At 40.6% G+C, this 14,758-nt stretch overlaps 1 protein-coding gene across 1 annotated transcript in view; it reads left to right on the top strand.

The window, feature by feature from the left end:
- zdhhc8b (zDHHC palmitoyltransferase 8b) overlaps nt 1-14,758 on the top strand; it is a 92,034-nt gene that overhangs the window by 71,082 nt on the left and 6,194 nt on the right. Inside the window, exons 3-10 of the mRNA XM_088335586.1 lie at nt 447-604; nt 2,603-2,775; nt 2,866-2,968; nt 3,041-3,132; nt 4,681-4,813; nt 6,481-6,586; nt 10,224-10,330; nt 10,394-11,424. Coding sequence (XP_088191712.1) covers nt 447-604; nt 2,603-2,775; nt 2,866-2,968; nt 3,041-3,132; nt 4,681-4,813; nt 6,481-6,586; nt 10,224-10,330; nt 10,394-11,424 — 1,903 coding nt within the window. The remainder of the gene's footprint in view (nt 1-446; nt 605-2,602; nt 2,776-2,865; nt 2,969-3,040; nt 3,133-4,680; nt 4,814-6,480; nt 6,587-10,223; nt 10,331-10,393; nt 11,425-14,758) is intronic.

The following is a 14,758-nucleotide window of genomic DNA, read 5'->3' on the forward strand; positions in this document are numbered from 1 at the left end:
ATCCTGTTCCATTCATTTCAATGAGAAAACGTGTTTCGATTTTCAATTTGTTTTATACAACATCACTGGTGGAAAATATTAAATTCTTAAGTAGAAGTAACATTGTATATATAAAAATGATTATTGTAAATCAAGAACTATATCAAATTACATTGCAGCTCTTTTTGTTACGTGTGCAAGTATGTAAAAGTCTTAGATGCGCTCGAATAAACGCTTCTTTTTCATCTTTTTAGGGGATTGGGTTGGCACATGGACTGTATTTGAAACAGTCCTTTTCTTATTTTTATCATTTTCATCTTGGAATAAAATAAAACCACAACCACGCACGTGATATCACTCTGCCCCCACCAACTACCCCCCGCCCAATGTGAACTCTCTGGTTAACACTGACAATAATGACTTGTTTTTCTCCCACATAAATAAAAGGGTTACTTTTGTTTGAACAGCGGACGAAGATGAAGACAAAGATGATGACTTTCGAGCTCCTCTCTATAAGAACGTGGAGATCAAAGGCATTCAGGTTCGGATGAAATGGTGCGCTACCTGCCACTTCTACCGGCCGCCTCGCTGCTCGCACTGCAGTGTCTGTGACAATTGTGTGGAGGTGAGTATAGATTATTTCTATTCACGTGCATCAATATTGTGGCCAACACTTTACAGAGACCACTCGCTACTTCACGCTGTAGTTATCGCTGGTTCACTCCTTCACCGATTTTGAATTAAATTGATTTTGTTTTTATTGTCATTGATATTATTGTATCGTGCATTGTGGTCTGTTAGACAGCACACTGCGGGGACAGATTAGGGAGAGCGCTCTGTATTGGGTGGGTGTGACTGTTAGTGTGCCAGGATGTGATAGGCTGGGGTATGATGTCAGTCAAAGAGCTGGGCTGGGCATGCACAGTCAACGTCTCTGAATCAAAACAAACTGGGAAGCACCCCAACCGCTAGATTTTAGCGGCTCGTTACATTGAAAAGAAAATCATCAATTAAATCGGACTCTGGGGAAAGTGAGAAGAGCGCAACAAAATTGTGATCACCAGCGGGTGCTTTGTGGATTATGATTGGGTTTTAGCGTCTGGGAGAAGGTAGGAGCGGTGCTGCTGGTCCGCCCTATTGTTAACGGCTAGGCTGACAACTCTTCAAAGCCACCGCTGCAGACCCTCTAGTTCGCCAACGCCAGGTCCAATAGCCCTGAAACTGGATCAACAACTCATGGGAAACTGCCACATTTAGGAGGGTTTTATTTTACTCATCGTGTAGATCTGTCTCTGTTCCAGGACACCGGATGTTTTCTTTCTTTCTACACTGAAAGAAGCCCGCCAATTTCGTTTTACCTTTGTGAAATGACAATTTAATTATTCATTCAACATCAATCATGTGCTGTGTGTTATAATTTGTAGATCTATAATTGTTATTTTGTTACAGTCGTATACTCTCAGTCAGACCCAAAAACGGGTCTGTACATGTGACACCTTGACTGTAAACTTTAATTGGAACTGTACCCTATATAAACCCTTAAGAGTTTCATGTCTTTTGGCAGAAAGGTACAAAATTTGTCCTGCACATACATACTTAAAATGGAACAAAGCTGAGAAGATTTACATGGGGCAAATTTTACAGCATCTCCGCGCCAGATGTCATCATGAAAAGAGCCATATATGGCTTGCGAGTAATAGGTTCCTGACCCCTGGTCTATTAGCTGCTACAGTTTTCCTAGGTTTTTAACGTGCACCATATGCAGTAGCCCTACTTTGTGAAAAGTCCAAAAAGCCCCCGAATCACTAACAAAACAAAATGTGTCATTTACTATTTCTAATAGTACATTAAGGTAAGCACATACCAGCTACTACACGCAGAAAGAAATATAATTTGGTAGGGAAATTGTAGCATGTCTCGAACAACTTTTTCTGCTCGTTCACTCAAACTTATCTTGAGAACAATTTATTGGTGGCTGAAACAAGCCCGTTAGAAATTGAGCTACACAAAGAAATCAACCACCTGAGGGTGTTCTCATTTCTCAAACAAACGTCAACCTGGTTTTTAACAACACAGCTTTTAGTGCTCTCTCCTGCCATGTTGCTGCTGTGCTTGTGCCACGTTCATTTCTTTTTTTAGTTTTATGTTTCACAAGAAAATTAACAAAAGAGGGGTAGAATGAAGACTTACCGCTGATTCAAATCAATGAATGACAACAGTCAAGACATAAAAATATATGCAGTATATATTTGTAATCACAAAAAAAGCATGGCTTTGTCCTACACACAGACTTCATGGTTTTTATACAAAAAATAAGTTTAGTAAGAAAAGTTCAGTTGTTTTTAAAACCTTGATGGCTTTTTTAGTACCATCTTTATTTATGGATATAAGTTATATTGTGGACAGCCGTGGCTTATAGATGTAATTGATTCTTTCCTTTTACAAAAGTGTGCGCCTTATAATCCAGTTTTAATTGCTGTTATAGTTACAATGTAAATTCGACTTTAATGGTCTTCATTTGAAGTGATTGCAATTAGGAATACTCTCTGTCTGTATAACAAATGTTAGTTTTATGAACATGTGTGAAATGATGAAATCTGGTCATTTCCGCTTCTTCTTTTAGGACTTTGACCATCACTGCCCATGGGTCAACAACTGCATTGGAAGGAGAAACTACCGCTACTTCTTTCTCTTCCTGCTCTCTTTGAGCATCCACATGATGGGAGTTTTCACCTTTGGCCTCATTTTCGTGCTCCATCACAGAGAGCGACTTGGAGCGCTGCACACCACCGTCACGTATCCTTTAGCTATGTGCTTCCCTCCGTTGTCAACATCTCTTAAATACTTTATGAGTTGATTTTATTTCCCTCAACCGTAAAAATTTAGATTGGTGGTAATGTGTATCGCGGGACTTTTCTTTATTCCAGTCATGGGTCTGACTGGGTTCCATATGGTGCTTGTGGCGCGAGGTCGAACTACAAATGAACAAGTGAGGGGGAATAATAGAAAAAGGATACTTAATATGACACTTTTGACACAAAAAATGTCTTGTTTTCTTTAGGTAACGGGCAAGTTTCGAGGAGGAGTAAATCCATTCACTAAAGGTTGCTCTGGCAACGTGGAGTATGTCTTATGTAGTCCTCTGGGGCCAAGGTAAAATAATCTGTGTGACCAGCATCGACGTTTTTCTGTGTTAGGAATCATCAAAAATGCTTTGTAAATTTTGGACTACAAGACACTACTTTTTCGCTACATTTTAAACACTGCGTCTTTAAAGGTTGTGTATGTTCTTTTTTTACACATCGTATTAATTGTAGTAAATGGTCATAAAATAACGAGGGAAAAAAAGGGTAAATATTTTCTTATTTTCCCGACCAATTATTAAACGTTGTGTATGTAACTTCAAAATATCCTACTTGCTAAACTCATCTTCTGGCTGAAATCATCCTTTTGTTGCGCGTTGAACTATGTGAAATACTTAGATGCGCTTGAATAAACACTTCTTTTTTCATCTTTTCGGGGGTTAGGGTCAGCATTTGGACTGTATTTAAAACAATCTTACTTTCACCATTTTCATCCTGGAATAAAAGAAAATCATGACCATGCGCCTGATATCACTCTGGGCTCGGTCCTTCAAATCAAGTTAATTGGTCGGGCTCGGGCTGGGTCATGCTATTATATCCGTGGGTCTGGGTTGGGCTGCATTTTTAATGCCCGAGCTTACCTCTGGTTTGACGGTACTTTATTTAATATTCACCACATACTCACAATATTTCAATTTTTTTCACCCACAAATCAAGTCCTCCATTATACATACAAATTGGACAGCAGTGGAAGTTATCCATTAAAAATGCTTATGTTTCCTTTATTGTCACGTCGCTCGAGTTTCCTTTAATCCTCGAGGAACGATGACAAGCAAATGCACTTTGGTCCATTACCGCTCAGCCACCATTGACAACAGCACAAAAATCCGTGTTGCAATCTGGCACTACCCTCCACAGTACGGTTGGCCTTACCCTTGTCGTATAGAAATATATGGCTCGAATTTTACGCGACGCAGCCCTCATTCACATTTTCTTTTGGCGTAGTAGTAAATATGTGCTTTTTTCAGAATTGCTCTGGTATTCTCAATCTCGAATGGTCACATGATCAAAAACACTTGAAATAAACAACTAGCGGTAGCTTTAAAAACTCTCTCTGCTCTGTTGTCCAGAATTTACTTTATTTAATATTATTCACAGGATGTGTAGTGCTCCCCTTTTCCTCCTACAGGCGATGTAAGTTTAACTATTAGATACGATCAATTTTGATTTATTTTCTGTTCCCTTTAGGGAAATTCACTTCCACCGACTGACAGTTGAATGAGGGACCTGTTATTTAAGTCTGAGAGGTTGGGTGTGGGTAGGCCGATGATTTTAGCTGATGTGTACGTGATACGTGTGAGATTGGTCCAGTTCTTAACAGAGAGCATAGTAAAAAAACATGTGGAGTAGTACAGGAGGATGAATTGAACAATAATACAATAGTAACAGGAGGTGAGGTGCATTACATAGTCCTTTAAGTTTACTCTGAATTTGAATGTGTCTGCTTTTTGACAAACTCGGCTTTGTTAGGCTCTTGTTTACCAGATACTGCATATTTCTCCTTTGATAAGTTAAACCTAGACAATGTGAATTGTGCATGTCATTTCTTTCCACACAGGTACATGCTGGACCCGCGAAAAAAGTCTCCAATCAAAATTCAACCTCCGTTTATCAGACCCGACCTCCCAGACAAGCAAATCACCGTTAAGATCAACGACAACGGTATCCATGGCACCATCATCAGCTCCCAGGTGAGCTTTTTGTATTCGAGTGTGCAATTTTTCATTATTTCCACAAGTTATGTGTGGTTATGTTCATGTCTAGTGTGTAGTGCTGGAAAAACCGCCGTTATGAATAATGCACTTAGATAACGGCGTTATTTTTTCAGTAAAGGGGTCATCTAATTATTTTTTCCGCCTTTACAATGCCATTACCGACGGTCGAAATCTATGCGTTACTTTAAATAAATTAAGGAAACTACCAGCCGTAGTGAATCTACTCTGCTCGGTCACGTTTTGTACATCTGAGAATAGCGCCCGACCAATAGAAGCCAAAATTTATGTGTATCATTCATTGTTATTCTTGTTTTGGTCATGGGGTGGCCTACATTAACTTGGTGGTGTATAAAGGTAGCAATGCTTGTAATGTCAGCCCCGGAAGGGCAAAAAGGTTTTTTGACTGGTAAGCTAAGCTGCGCTACGCTTAAGCTGGTTTGTTGTTAACCCTTGGTTCGAGTAGCTTTTGTGTTGAGGAACAAGCTATCTTTTTGACATCTGGCATCTGCTCCTCAATTACAATCACTGATTTCAGAAGGGGTAGGATAGTCTGGTTGGCTGGATACATGTTGGAAGGAGTACAGAATGTCTCATTTATCTCTGGTTGTTAGATTTACACTACAGTGTTGAACACACTCTCTTGTGTATTTTATTGTTGAACTGTTTACCTTTGTAGTGATGTGAAAAAGTATTTGAAATACAGAAGCACAAAACTGTGATTTATGCTAGAGAGTGAAACTCACTTCATATTGTTTTACTATCGGAGTTATGTTTTGAAGAACACATTCTGAATTCAGTTGCCAATGTCTACTTGACCAATTGTCTCAGGGTGTGATAGTTGGGTTAAATTTATTAAACTCACTGAATGTCGTTTACTGCTAATTATTACTTTACTAGATTGTTTATTTTTGTTACACTTCAAGTGTAGGATAAATCTGTGGCTGGTTTATTAAACCAACTATCTGTCCGTTCTTCTCTATTTAACCGACTCAAATACTGCTTAAGAAAGTTTCAAATTCTTTGACTTACAACAACTTATTTTTTTAGTAAAGGAAGTAAAGGAAATGGTACTTTTACTATGGAGTATTACTTAGTTTTTTTAGTTTTAGTTTGAACAATTTTCTTGACACTTTTAACAGCAAATAAACAATGTGAGGTTTGAACAATTTTTATTTTTAAATGTAACGTGCCGAACACTGCTGGTGAAGCAAAGTCAGATCTCCAAATAGAAAAATTATATTCATAGAGCAGGTTTAACTATCGAAATATTAACCAGCTCAGTAGCCTAGATGGTAGGGCGCCTGCTTTGAGACTGGGAGGTCGCTGGTTCGCGCCTCAGCCGAGTCATACCTAAGACTTATAACATTGGTAAAATGGCGGCGCCCTCTGTTGGCTGCGGCTGCATCGGCTCGCTACAACGGGTCAGGTGTATCGACATTTCGTTCTTACAAAAGAATGACAATACAAAGGAAATTATTATTATTATTGATTATTATTAGGACTGCGTCAAGTATATTGTAGGATTTCCTTCAAATTATCCGCCAACTTGAAGAATGACAGTGCACCTACGCACACGGTTCTCCATCTCACCTTCTGTTCAGCCACCTGGTAGAATCTTTTTGACATTCTGCTCTCATTCGTAGTCCAAAAGCAGCCTAGACGGCTTGGATGAGAAAGAAATGCAGCCGCCACTGCCGCCTAAAGCCGACAGGTACAACCAGCTGAAAAACCATCTGACTTCCAGTGAGGGTAAGAAGCAATGTGTTACACTTACCACTCAGATTGTTATCACCCTAAAAACTGAAATCTGCACCAAAATGAAATTAGAAGGTTATCCGTTCAATTTTGGTGGAGACCTGTTTTCGAGTGCAGCTTTTAGTATACGTGGTTGCTTGGTTGTGCTCGTTCCATGCATTCATCCGTGCAAAATCGTGATGTGTTGATGTGAAATTTTGTGAAACATCAATCGTTATTAATCTCATCTTAACAAGCACACACAGAAGATTCCCTCAAGAGAGTCTGTGTCTTGGTGCATTATGTCAGGGAGGGACCAGTTCGCCTATCCTCAAAGAGCTATATTACAGCCTGCTGGATGTTTAGAGTATTGCAACAGGACGCTCAAAACGCTGATCAGTCAACTGGATAACAATGACCAGAATCCCTCATGGCATGCAATACAGTGGCGCCTCCAGAATATAGGGGTGGCTAGGTGGGACATCTTAAAATCTTGGGGCGGTACACCAAATATAAAAGCCACAATTTCAGGTTTTTGAAGTAAGAAGGTCAGGGGAAAACTATCCGAAAGACTTATGGACATGGCTACTGATATAATATGGTGTATTGTGAATATTTGATAATGATTTAATGTGGATGATCCATAATTGTCCAGTCAATATTTTGAGTTCCTCAACAATTCTGTTGTATTGTGTTATGATTATACGAGGCATAAGGTGTACATTTAACAAAACAAAACAATTACTGGGTAGTGGCAGAAACAAGTAAAAACAAGTACAGAGACGATCATATCATAACTGGATATTTCCCAACAAAATATTAATGTGACACAAAAACAGTTATTACTGAATAAACAAAATATAACAAAAATAACTTTCCAACAGGGATCAACAGATTACCATGGCCACAGCCGGATGTGTAACATACACTCACATCATTACTTAATGTAACCCCAATATATCGATTGCTGAATGAACAAAACATAAAAAAACTTTCCAACAGGGATCAACAGATTACCGGGCTTAACCAAATGTGCAATATACACTCATATTGTTACTTAATATAACACAAAGATTATCATTTCTGAAAGAACAAATTACTTCCTAACAGAGATCAACAGATTACCTGACTATGTGCAAAATACATTCATATTGTTGCTTAATCCATCCATCTTTGCAACCGCTTATCCTCAGTAGGGTTGCGGGGTTGCTGGGGCCCACCCCAGCTATCTTAAGGCAGTGGGCAGGGGGCACCCTAAACCGGTTGCCAGCCAGTCGCAGGGCACACAGAGACAGACAACTCACTCGCTCATTCACACCTACGGACAATTTGGACTGGACAATTAGGACTGGACAATTAACCTGACATGCATGGGGGGGGGGGGGTTTGGAATGTGGGAGGAAACCGGGGTGCCCTTAAGAAAGCCACACAAGCCCGGGGAGAACATGCAAACTCCGCACATGAAGGCTGGTAGCTGGATTTGATCCCATGTCATCAGAACTGTGCCACAAACGCCCTAACCACTCATAGTTGCCCAATGTAATGCAAAAATAATTAAAACAATTAGCCAGCTTACTTTTAATATGATGACATTCTTAAACATGGCATTTGACCACATCCTGCCACACGGCTAAGCATGAATTTGCTCAAGTGCAAGAAGGTTCGTTCGGGCTCAGATAGAGAGCAGACAAGGCAAAACACTGAAGCAAGGCAAGCTGATAGCTGTCAGACAATCACAGCGATGGTGGCGTGGTCACAGCTGAACTTAGCTGGGGGGAAAATGACGCTGGCGGAGCAGAGGGACTACTGTAAAGGTAAAGCGCAACGGCTTGTCTGTCTGCATTTGGGATAAAAGGCATCAGTGATGCTACAACAATCTAACAATATACTGGGAAGTGGGGTGGCCAACAAATATATAGGGGGGGCTGTGGCCACTGATTAAATATAATGTTTGAGATGCAAAAAGTTATTTTCTATATGGGCTTAAGTTTTTAGTGTTTTTAAGATTCAAGTGAAACAAAATAACCTCAGGTTGTCCCTCAAATGAAAGATGAGTGTTTTCAATGAGCATATGCTCATAACTATCACAGTCCCATTTTTGAGACCCTGAAGCTCCAAGCTTGACTCTAAATCACATTGTGTCACTGTAAGTCACCCTGAATGTTTTAACACTTGATCACATGAAAACAATTATAGCTAACTATTTTTACCTTCTAAATATCAGAACATGAAAACTGCCTCAAAATGTACCACAAAATATATCTTAGGAGGGGCTGCCAATAAATTCGCAAAGCACTAACTGCAGCTTTATTTGCTGACTACCATTAATCAACCAGAGAACATTGAGAAAACCCATCCTGGTAATATATTACTTAAAATAAAAGTCACAAACGCGCTATTTAAGACAATACTTGTGTCTTTGCAGAAGTTCAAAGAAGATTTAGCTCCCTTCTGTAATCTACATAAAATCCAACAGCTAACTAACAGCTAAGCCAAATTCAGGCATACATTCTCATAAAAAGGTTAAAAGCAGAAAGACTTTTTAATCATTAAATCACCCATTTAAAAAAAGTTTATATGCTATTTTCGTCACTTACCAGAATGCATGGGTTTCTCCAACTTAAAAAACTGTAGTGGAAATGAATTTAATTGTTTTTTGTTGATTTTTTGCTAATGCACTGCTGATAAACACTTCAAGAAATAAAATCTTTGTGAAGGAAAAAACATGTTGAGTAAAAAAAACAACTTCTAATCATTGTTTTACAAATCTTATATCCCTGAATCATATTTTATTTGTAAGCCTCTGAAATGACCCCTAGATTTTTATGCCATTAATTTGCAAGTCCGGCCTTCGTGAGAAAGTATTTCGTACCATGTGGCCTCTGATAGATAGTCTGCATTTATATAGCACTTTTCAAGTAACTAAAGACCTCTCAAAGCGCTTTACAATGTGCTTCACACTTATCCATTCACACACCGATAGCGGCGTCAGCCATGCAAGGCGCCAACCTGCTTATTGGGGGCGTTAAGGGTTCACGTGTCTTGCACAAGGACACTAATTGTATTAGTATACTACTTATACTCGTAAAATTGTGTGAACATTCAGCAATTTTGAAAATGAAATCTAAAAATTGTTAAGTTAAATGCAAAAGAACTCTAGCACTGAATGATTCAATATGGCAGTGATCCAGCGATAACTCAAGCGTGAAGTAGCGAGGTGTCTGTGTTTCGAATGTCAAGGAAATAATAAGGAAGTAAACTTACTGACTTACACCCATCCAGCATGGCCGACACTACTTAGGTTGCCTGGATGTTGTCACGTGATTAGGAACTCCCAATACTCACAACACCGTTTGTTTCTAAATACTGATCTTAAATAAGTTTGACAGCCTGCTTTACATGAAATCCATGCTAAATCGTAAGTGGCCACAAAATAAAGGCATTAATGTCAAAATAGAAATTGGTATTTTTCATTGTAAATTACAAATCAATATAAAGTTCTGTGTTGGAAAAAAATGATGAATTCGTTTTTTTACATTTACCATACGGCGTCTTTGTAATCATCACATCAAATCATGTTTCAAGGTCAACCAAACTAAATGAAATGTCTGATCAACACTTTTCTCCTGTCTTTATTTAATTGCAACTGTAGAAAGCTCCCTGTCTGGTAAGACCCACCCCTCGACTCCAGCCATGTACAAATTCCGACCGTCTTTTGGCACCATGCCGAAAGTACACTACCACGCTGCAGGGGACAAGGTAAATCTTGTGTTTCACCTAGAAATTGCAGAAAGTAAATCACATATTTTTTTTTCTCTTCAGATTGTAATGCCTGACGAGCAAAATTCCCCACCTATTTTGGAAGAGGGGGTCTGCGGGCACGACTACCGATCAGAGCCCAATCTCGACCTGCCCGAGTACGCTAACACTTCCCTCCACCGCACTTTCAAGTCGTCCCCTTTCCAGCTGGACTCCGACTCTCGGACGTTCAGCCTGAAGCAGGCTCACCATCGACCAGAAAAAGGGCAACTGGTTGGCCTACAGCCCCAGACGGTGACCTCTGCCCACTACAAGAACGTCTTCTCACCCAACACGCTCTCCAACCGTAACGGGAGCCTTTCCTACGACAGCCTGCTTAACCCCAGCGGCGCCCCACCCACTGCCGGCGAGTGTTTGCCCCCCCGCGGTATGCCTCCGGTGGGCTTCCACTCGCCCTACCTGCCCACCAAAATGTGCCACGTGCGGGAGCCGGAGATGCAGAGACAACAGGTGACATACAGTCCGGTGATGTCTGTAAGAGGGGTAGGCCGTCACTCTCCCCACCCGCGGGATCCGTCCCCGGTGCGCTACGACAACCTCTCCCAAACCATCATGGCCTCCATCCAAGAACGGAAAGAAATGGAGGCCAGGGAGAAGCGGCACATGCTGCACGGCCATTCCCAGACGCACCTTTACGCTCAGGACTCTGTGGGGTTCGGCCTCCCGCCAAACCCTTGCTATCCGGACGGGCCTCGCTGCGCCGGTTCCAGAGGGGCCACCCCCCCGGCCTACGGGGGTTCCAGGGACAACCTGATGGGGGTAGGGCTGAGCTACGGCCAGAGAACCCCTGTACTTTGTCAGGCCGGCTCGCCTTTGGGCCGAGCGCCCAGGACTTCATCCGGTTCTTTACATACGGATCACATAAGCAACAATAACAACCACGGGAGGGGTTCTGGCCTCGAGGGTCTTTATCGCTCCCCCGGCCACCATCCCCACTCCCCTGTTGTGCCCCGTTCGCCCTCTTACTCTCACCAGAAATTTTCATATATGAGTGGCCAGGAGAGGATGGACTCACCTCGCCTTGGGGGGGCAAGGTATGCATCCTAGCCTACTGGTACTGCATACATATCTTGGAAAGGGTGGGGGCTCACAAACCCCTACTTAACATATTTATTCGTGTATAACGCACATTTTTGATGTCACACACCACAACACAGTGCAGGGGCCTACAATCACACAAGGGCGGGGGCCCGAAGGCGTTCACACTTCCTCTAACACCAGGCCGTCTCAACTCAACGTTGGTCACCTTCAATGCTTAGTTTGAGCCGAGACAAAGTGAAACAAAATTTTAAGCCAATTTTTATTCGAAATTTAGGGTTCCGCGTTATACACGAGTGCACGTTATCCTCAAAAAACTTGATAAACTCTAGTCCAGGGGTGGGCAGACTTTTTAAGGGATTAGGTAAAAGAAAATGCAGATAGGCCGGGCCAGGATAGAAAAAAATGTTCTGCATACGCCAATGTCTCAAATCCGAAACCTCGGCAATACATGAGAAAAAAAGTCGGCCTATCCAATTCTTGCCGTTTGCATTTGCAGAAGTTTTGAAACACTTGTAATCAAAGCAAAGTATTATAATACCTCCCTTTTCATAAGCACTAAATTTGATAATGTGCATTGATAGTTTCGATGGGGCTGCTTCACAAATGTGTTTGGTATAAAATTGAATTTAAAAAATGGATTAATGGATAAATGGACCAGCTATTACATTTGTTGTTAATTTTCACAACTCTGGGTTAAAACTGACGGGCCGAATGTGGTCCCCGAGCCGTAGTTTGCCCATGCCTGCTTTAGTCCGTAAACTGAAAAAAAAAACTTGGCCCAGTGCTAGAAAGCTTGGCTCATTTTGTGTTTATTTTCTTCTTATTTTAAGATATTTTGTCTATTTTACCAAATAAAACTAAAAAAAAACCTTCTTGTAATGAGAAAAATGTTCTCAAAATATTTTCTACCAATATGTGGGAAAAAAAATAGTCTACAGTACGTTTCACAACACAACATTACGGTTGCTGTTTACTGGAAAAACACTATCATACAATAACAATAATGACACTTAAAATGGGCAAGATTTTTTGCAAATGGAGTTACATGTTATTTTTTTACAATGTACTTAGCGCTAGCATGTAGCATCAAATATTTTCTGTTTGTTTATCCTTTTATTTCATTTAATTCATGTGTGTTCCATGACTTTTTTTCGGGTATAAGAGAACAAAAACTTTTGTATTCTTCTATGATTGTCAGATTAATAAAATTGTTTGACTTTCCATTTTTTCTTTTTGCATGCTTCTTCATTTCACATTTCCAGCACCCTGGCATCTTTATTTTCATTTCATCTGGACAACTGAGGCATGTCGCCACGACCCTTCATGCGTTTTTTTTCTCACTGTTGATAGTTCAGTAACCTTTAATAGTATTCTGAAATTCTTAAACATGCTAAATGTCCATCCATCCATCCATGTGAGGGTATAGTATCTGTTTTTTGCATTAATCCTACATATATTTTGTCGGTATATTCCAATTATTTGCCGAGATAATGCATTTTGAAGACAGAATGTCTCGTCTTTGTCATCCTAAGCTTTGACGTCATTGGAGGAACACCAGCCCCCTCGCAACCAGCCGCCATATTGTTTTACGTTTTAATTAGTTAAAGAACTTACGAATTTCTTAGCAAAGTTTTGGCAGTTTGTGTGGAGAATGCCTAGGCGTTGTGTCTTAGGTGGTTGCAGCAATTGTCCGTAAAATGGCTAGCAGCCAAAATGGGGCCATCTGGGAAAAATAACACACGGAAAGCTAACAGGGGCTAACCAGGATCAACGAAAGGCAATCGCAGCCTTGGGAAAAATGCGAGGCTGTCCGGACAAAAAACACACAGTGAGCGTCCAGAATAACCGGAAACCAACAACGAAAAGTGGCTTCTGCAAAAATCGGGAAGCCGGCCGGGAATAGACCAAGGGATGCGGAAAAACTGGTGTGCCGCCAAACCGCCTATCCTGTAGTGACGTCCTACCTTGCGCTGACCTGACAGCAGCAAATAATCAAGTAAAACCAGCAACGCTGAAACTCACAAACAGGACTTTTACCGATGGTATAAAATGAGGGTTGGCATAAATACATTGTTATTACCATACGGAAAAAACACCATGCTAGAAAGCTAAGTCGGAAATCAGTATTTTGAAGCAGTGAAAGAGTCAAATAAAATAAAAAAAATCATTAGTACGTATTGCTTTCAAAGGCTCAAATCGCTATGAGAGTTGTTTGTGAGCATGCGCACTAGGTTTTGTAAGACGTCTGTATGGGTAGAAGGAATTTCTGAACGCCAGCCCCAGGCTAGCCCACCAAACATAGGCATAAACAAGTCTCAAGCACCCCCAAAAATGATAGCATTTTTAAAACTCTCATTTCCTTATTAAATGGCGGGATGGCTCAAATATGATGAAAAATGCAGAATAAAAAAGTAAAACAAAACAAAAATGTGAACAACGCAGCGTCAGAAATTCTCCACTGACTCGAAATAGTTTAGTTTATTTGATTCCTAGCAACGCTCTTGTTCCTTTCACCATTCCTTTTTTTCTATGATTGGGTCACTTGCATTGCAGCGAAGTCTGGCGAGGCTCCGAAGTATTATGGTAAGAGTATGTTATAGTATATCATATTAGGTGAAATAATAAAAACAAAAACTAACTACAGTAGTCAGCCACTCTGGATGCTTTGAACTGAAAATCGCCCCTGCGAGCAAACAACACACAGTTGGCAGCCAATAAGTGCCAACCGAGAGCAAACAAAACAGGAAAGCCCTCGGAAGCCCGAATGCTAAACAAGGACCTAGCTGGACACGATACATGCGACAAAAAAAACACGAAGGAAAACCCATAATCGCCTACCTAAAAGGAGGCGAAGGCAAAACAAGAAACAGTGACAGCGGCATTGAAACTAACTCCACGCAGGTTTTAGAGGGGTAAGGCAAGTCCAATTTCCTCATGCAGAAATGAGCGGTATGCATTTGGCGTTTACTCCAATTGCTGTCTGCTACAGGGCTGCCTCATGAGGATTGACCAATATGGGTTTTCCAGGGCTGATACTTATTATTAGTATTAAGAAGAGGCTGATAACCGATATTTGGAGGCGATATTCAGTTGTTGTAAAAACCTAAAAATTGGTGTAAAAATGTTTTAATCCAAAAGGAAACAAAGACTATTTGTTATAAATTCAAATAAACTTCACTAGCTCTTTGAAACCTTTTACAATAAATCAATTACAATTTCAACACAACTAAAATGACATGTCACGAAATGCAATAACTACTAGTGCAGAAAATAAAATGAGGCTTAGCAAACTTTAAGGATACATAAAATCCTAAATAGCTCCCTGAT

The sequence above is a fragment of the Urocampus carinirostris genome, chromosome 5, assembly GCF_059441175.1.
Source record: "Urocampus carinirostris isolate Australia breed hairy pipefish chromosome 5, RoL_Ucar_1.0, whole genome shotgun sequence".
Lineage (NCBI taxonomy): Eukaryota > Metazoa > Chordata > Actinopteri > Syngnathiformes > Syngnathidae > Urocampus > Urocampus carinirostris.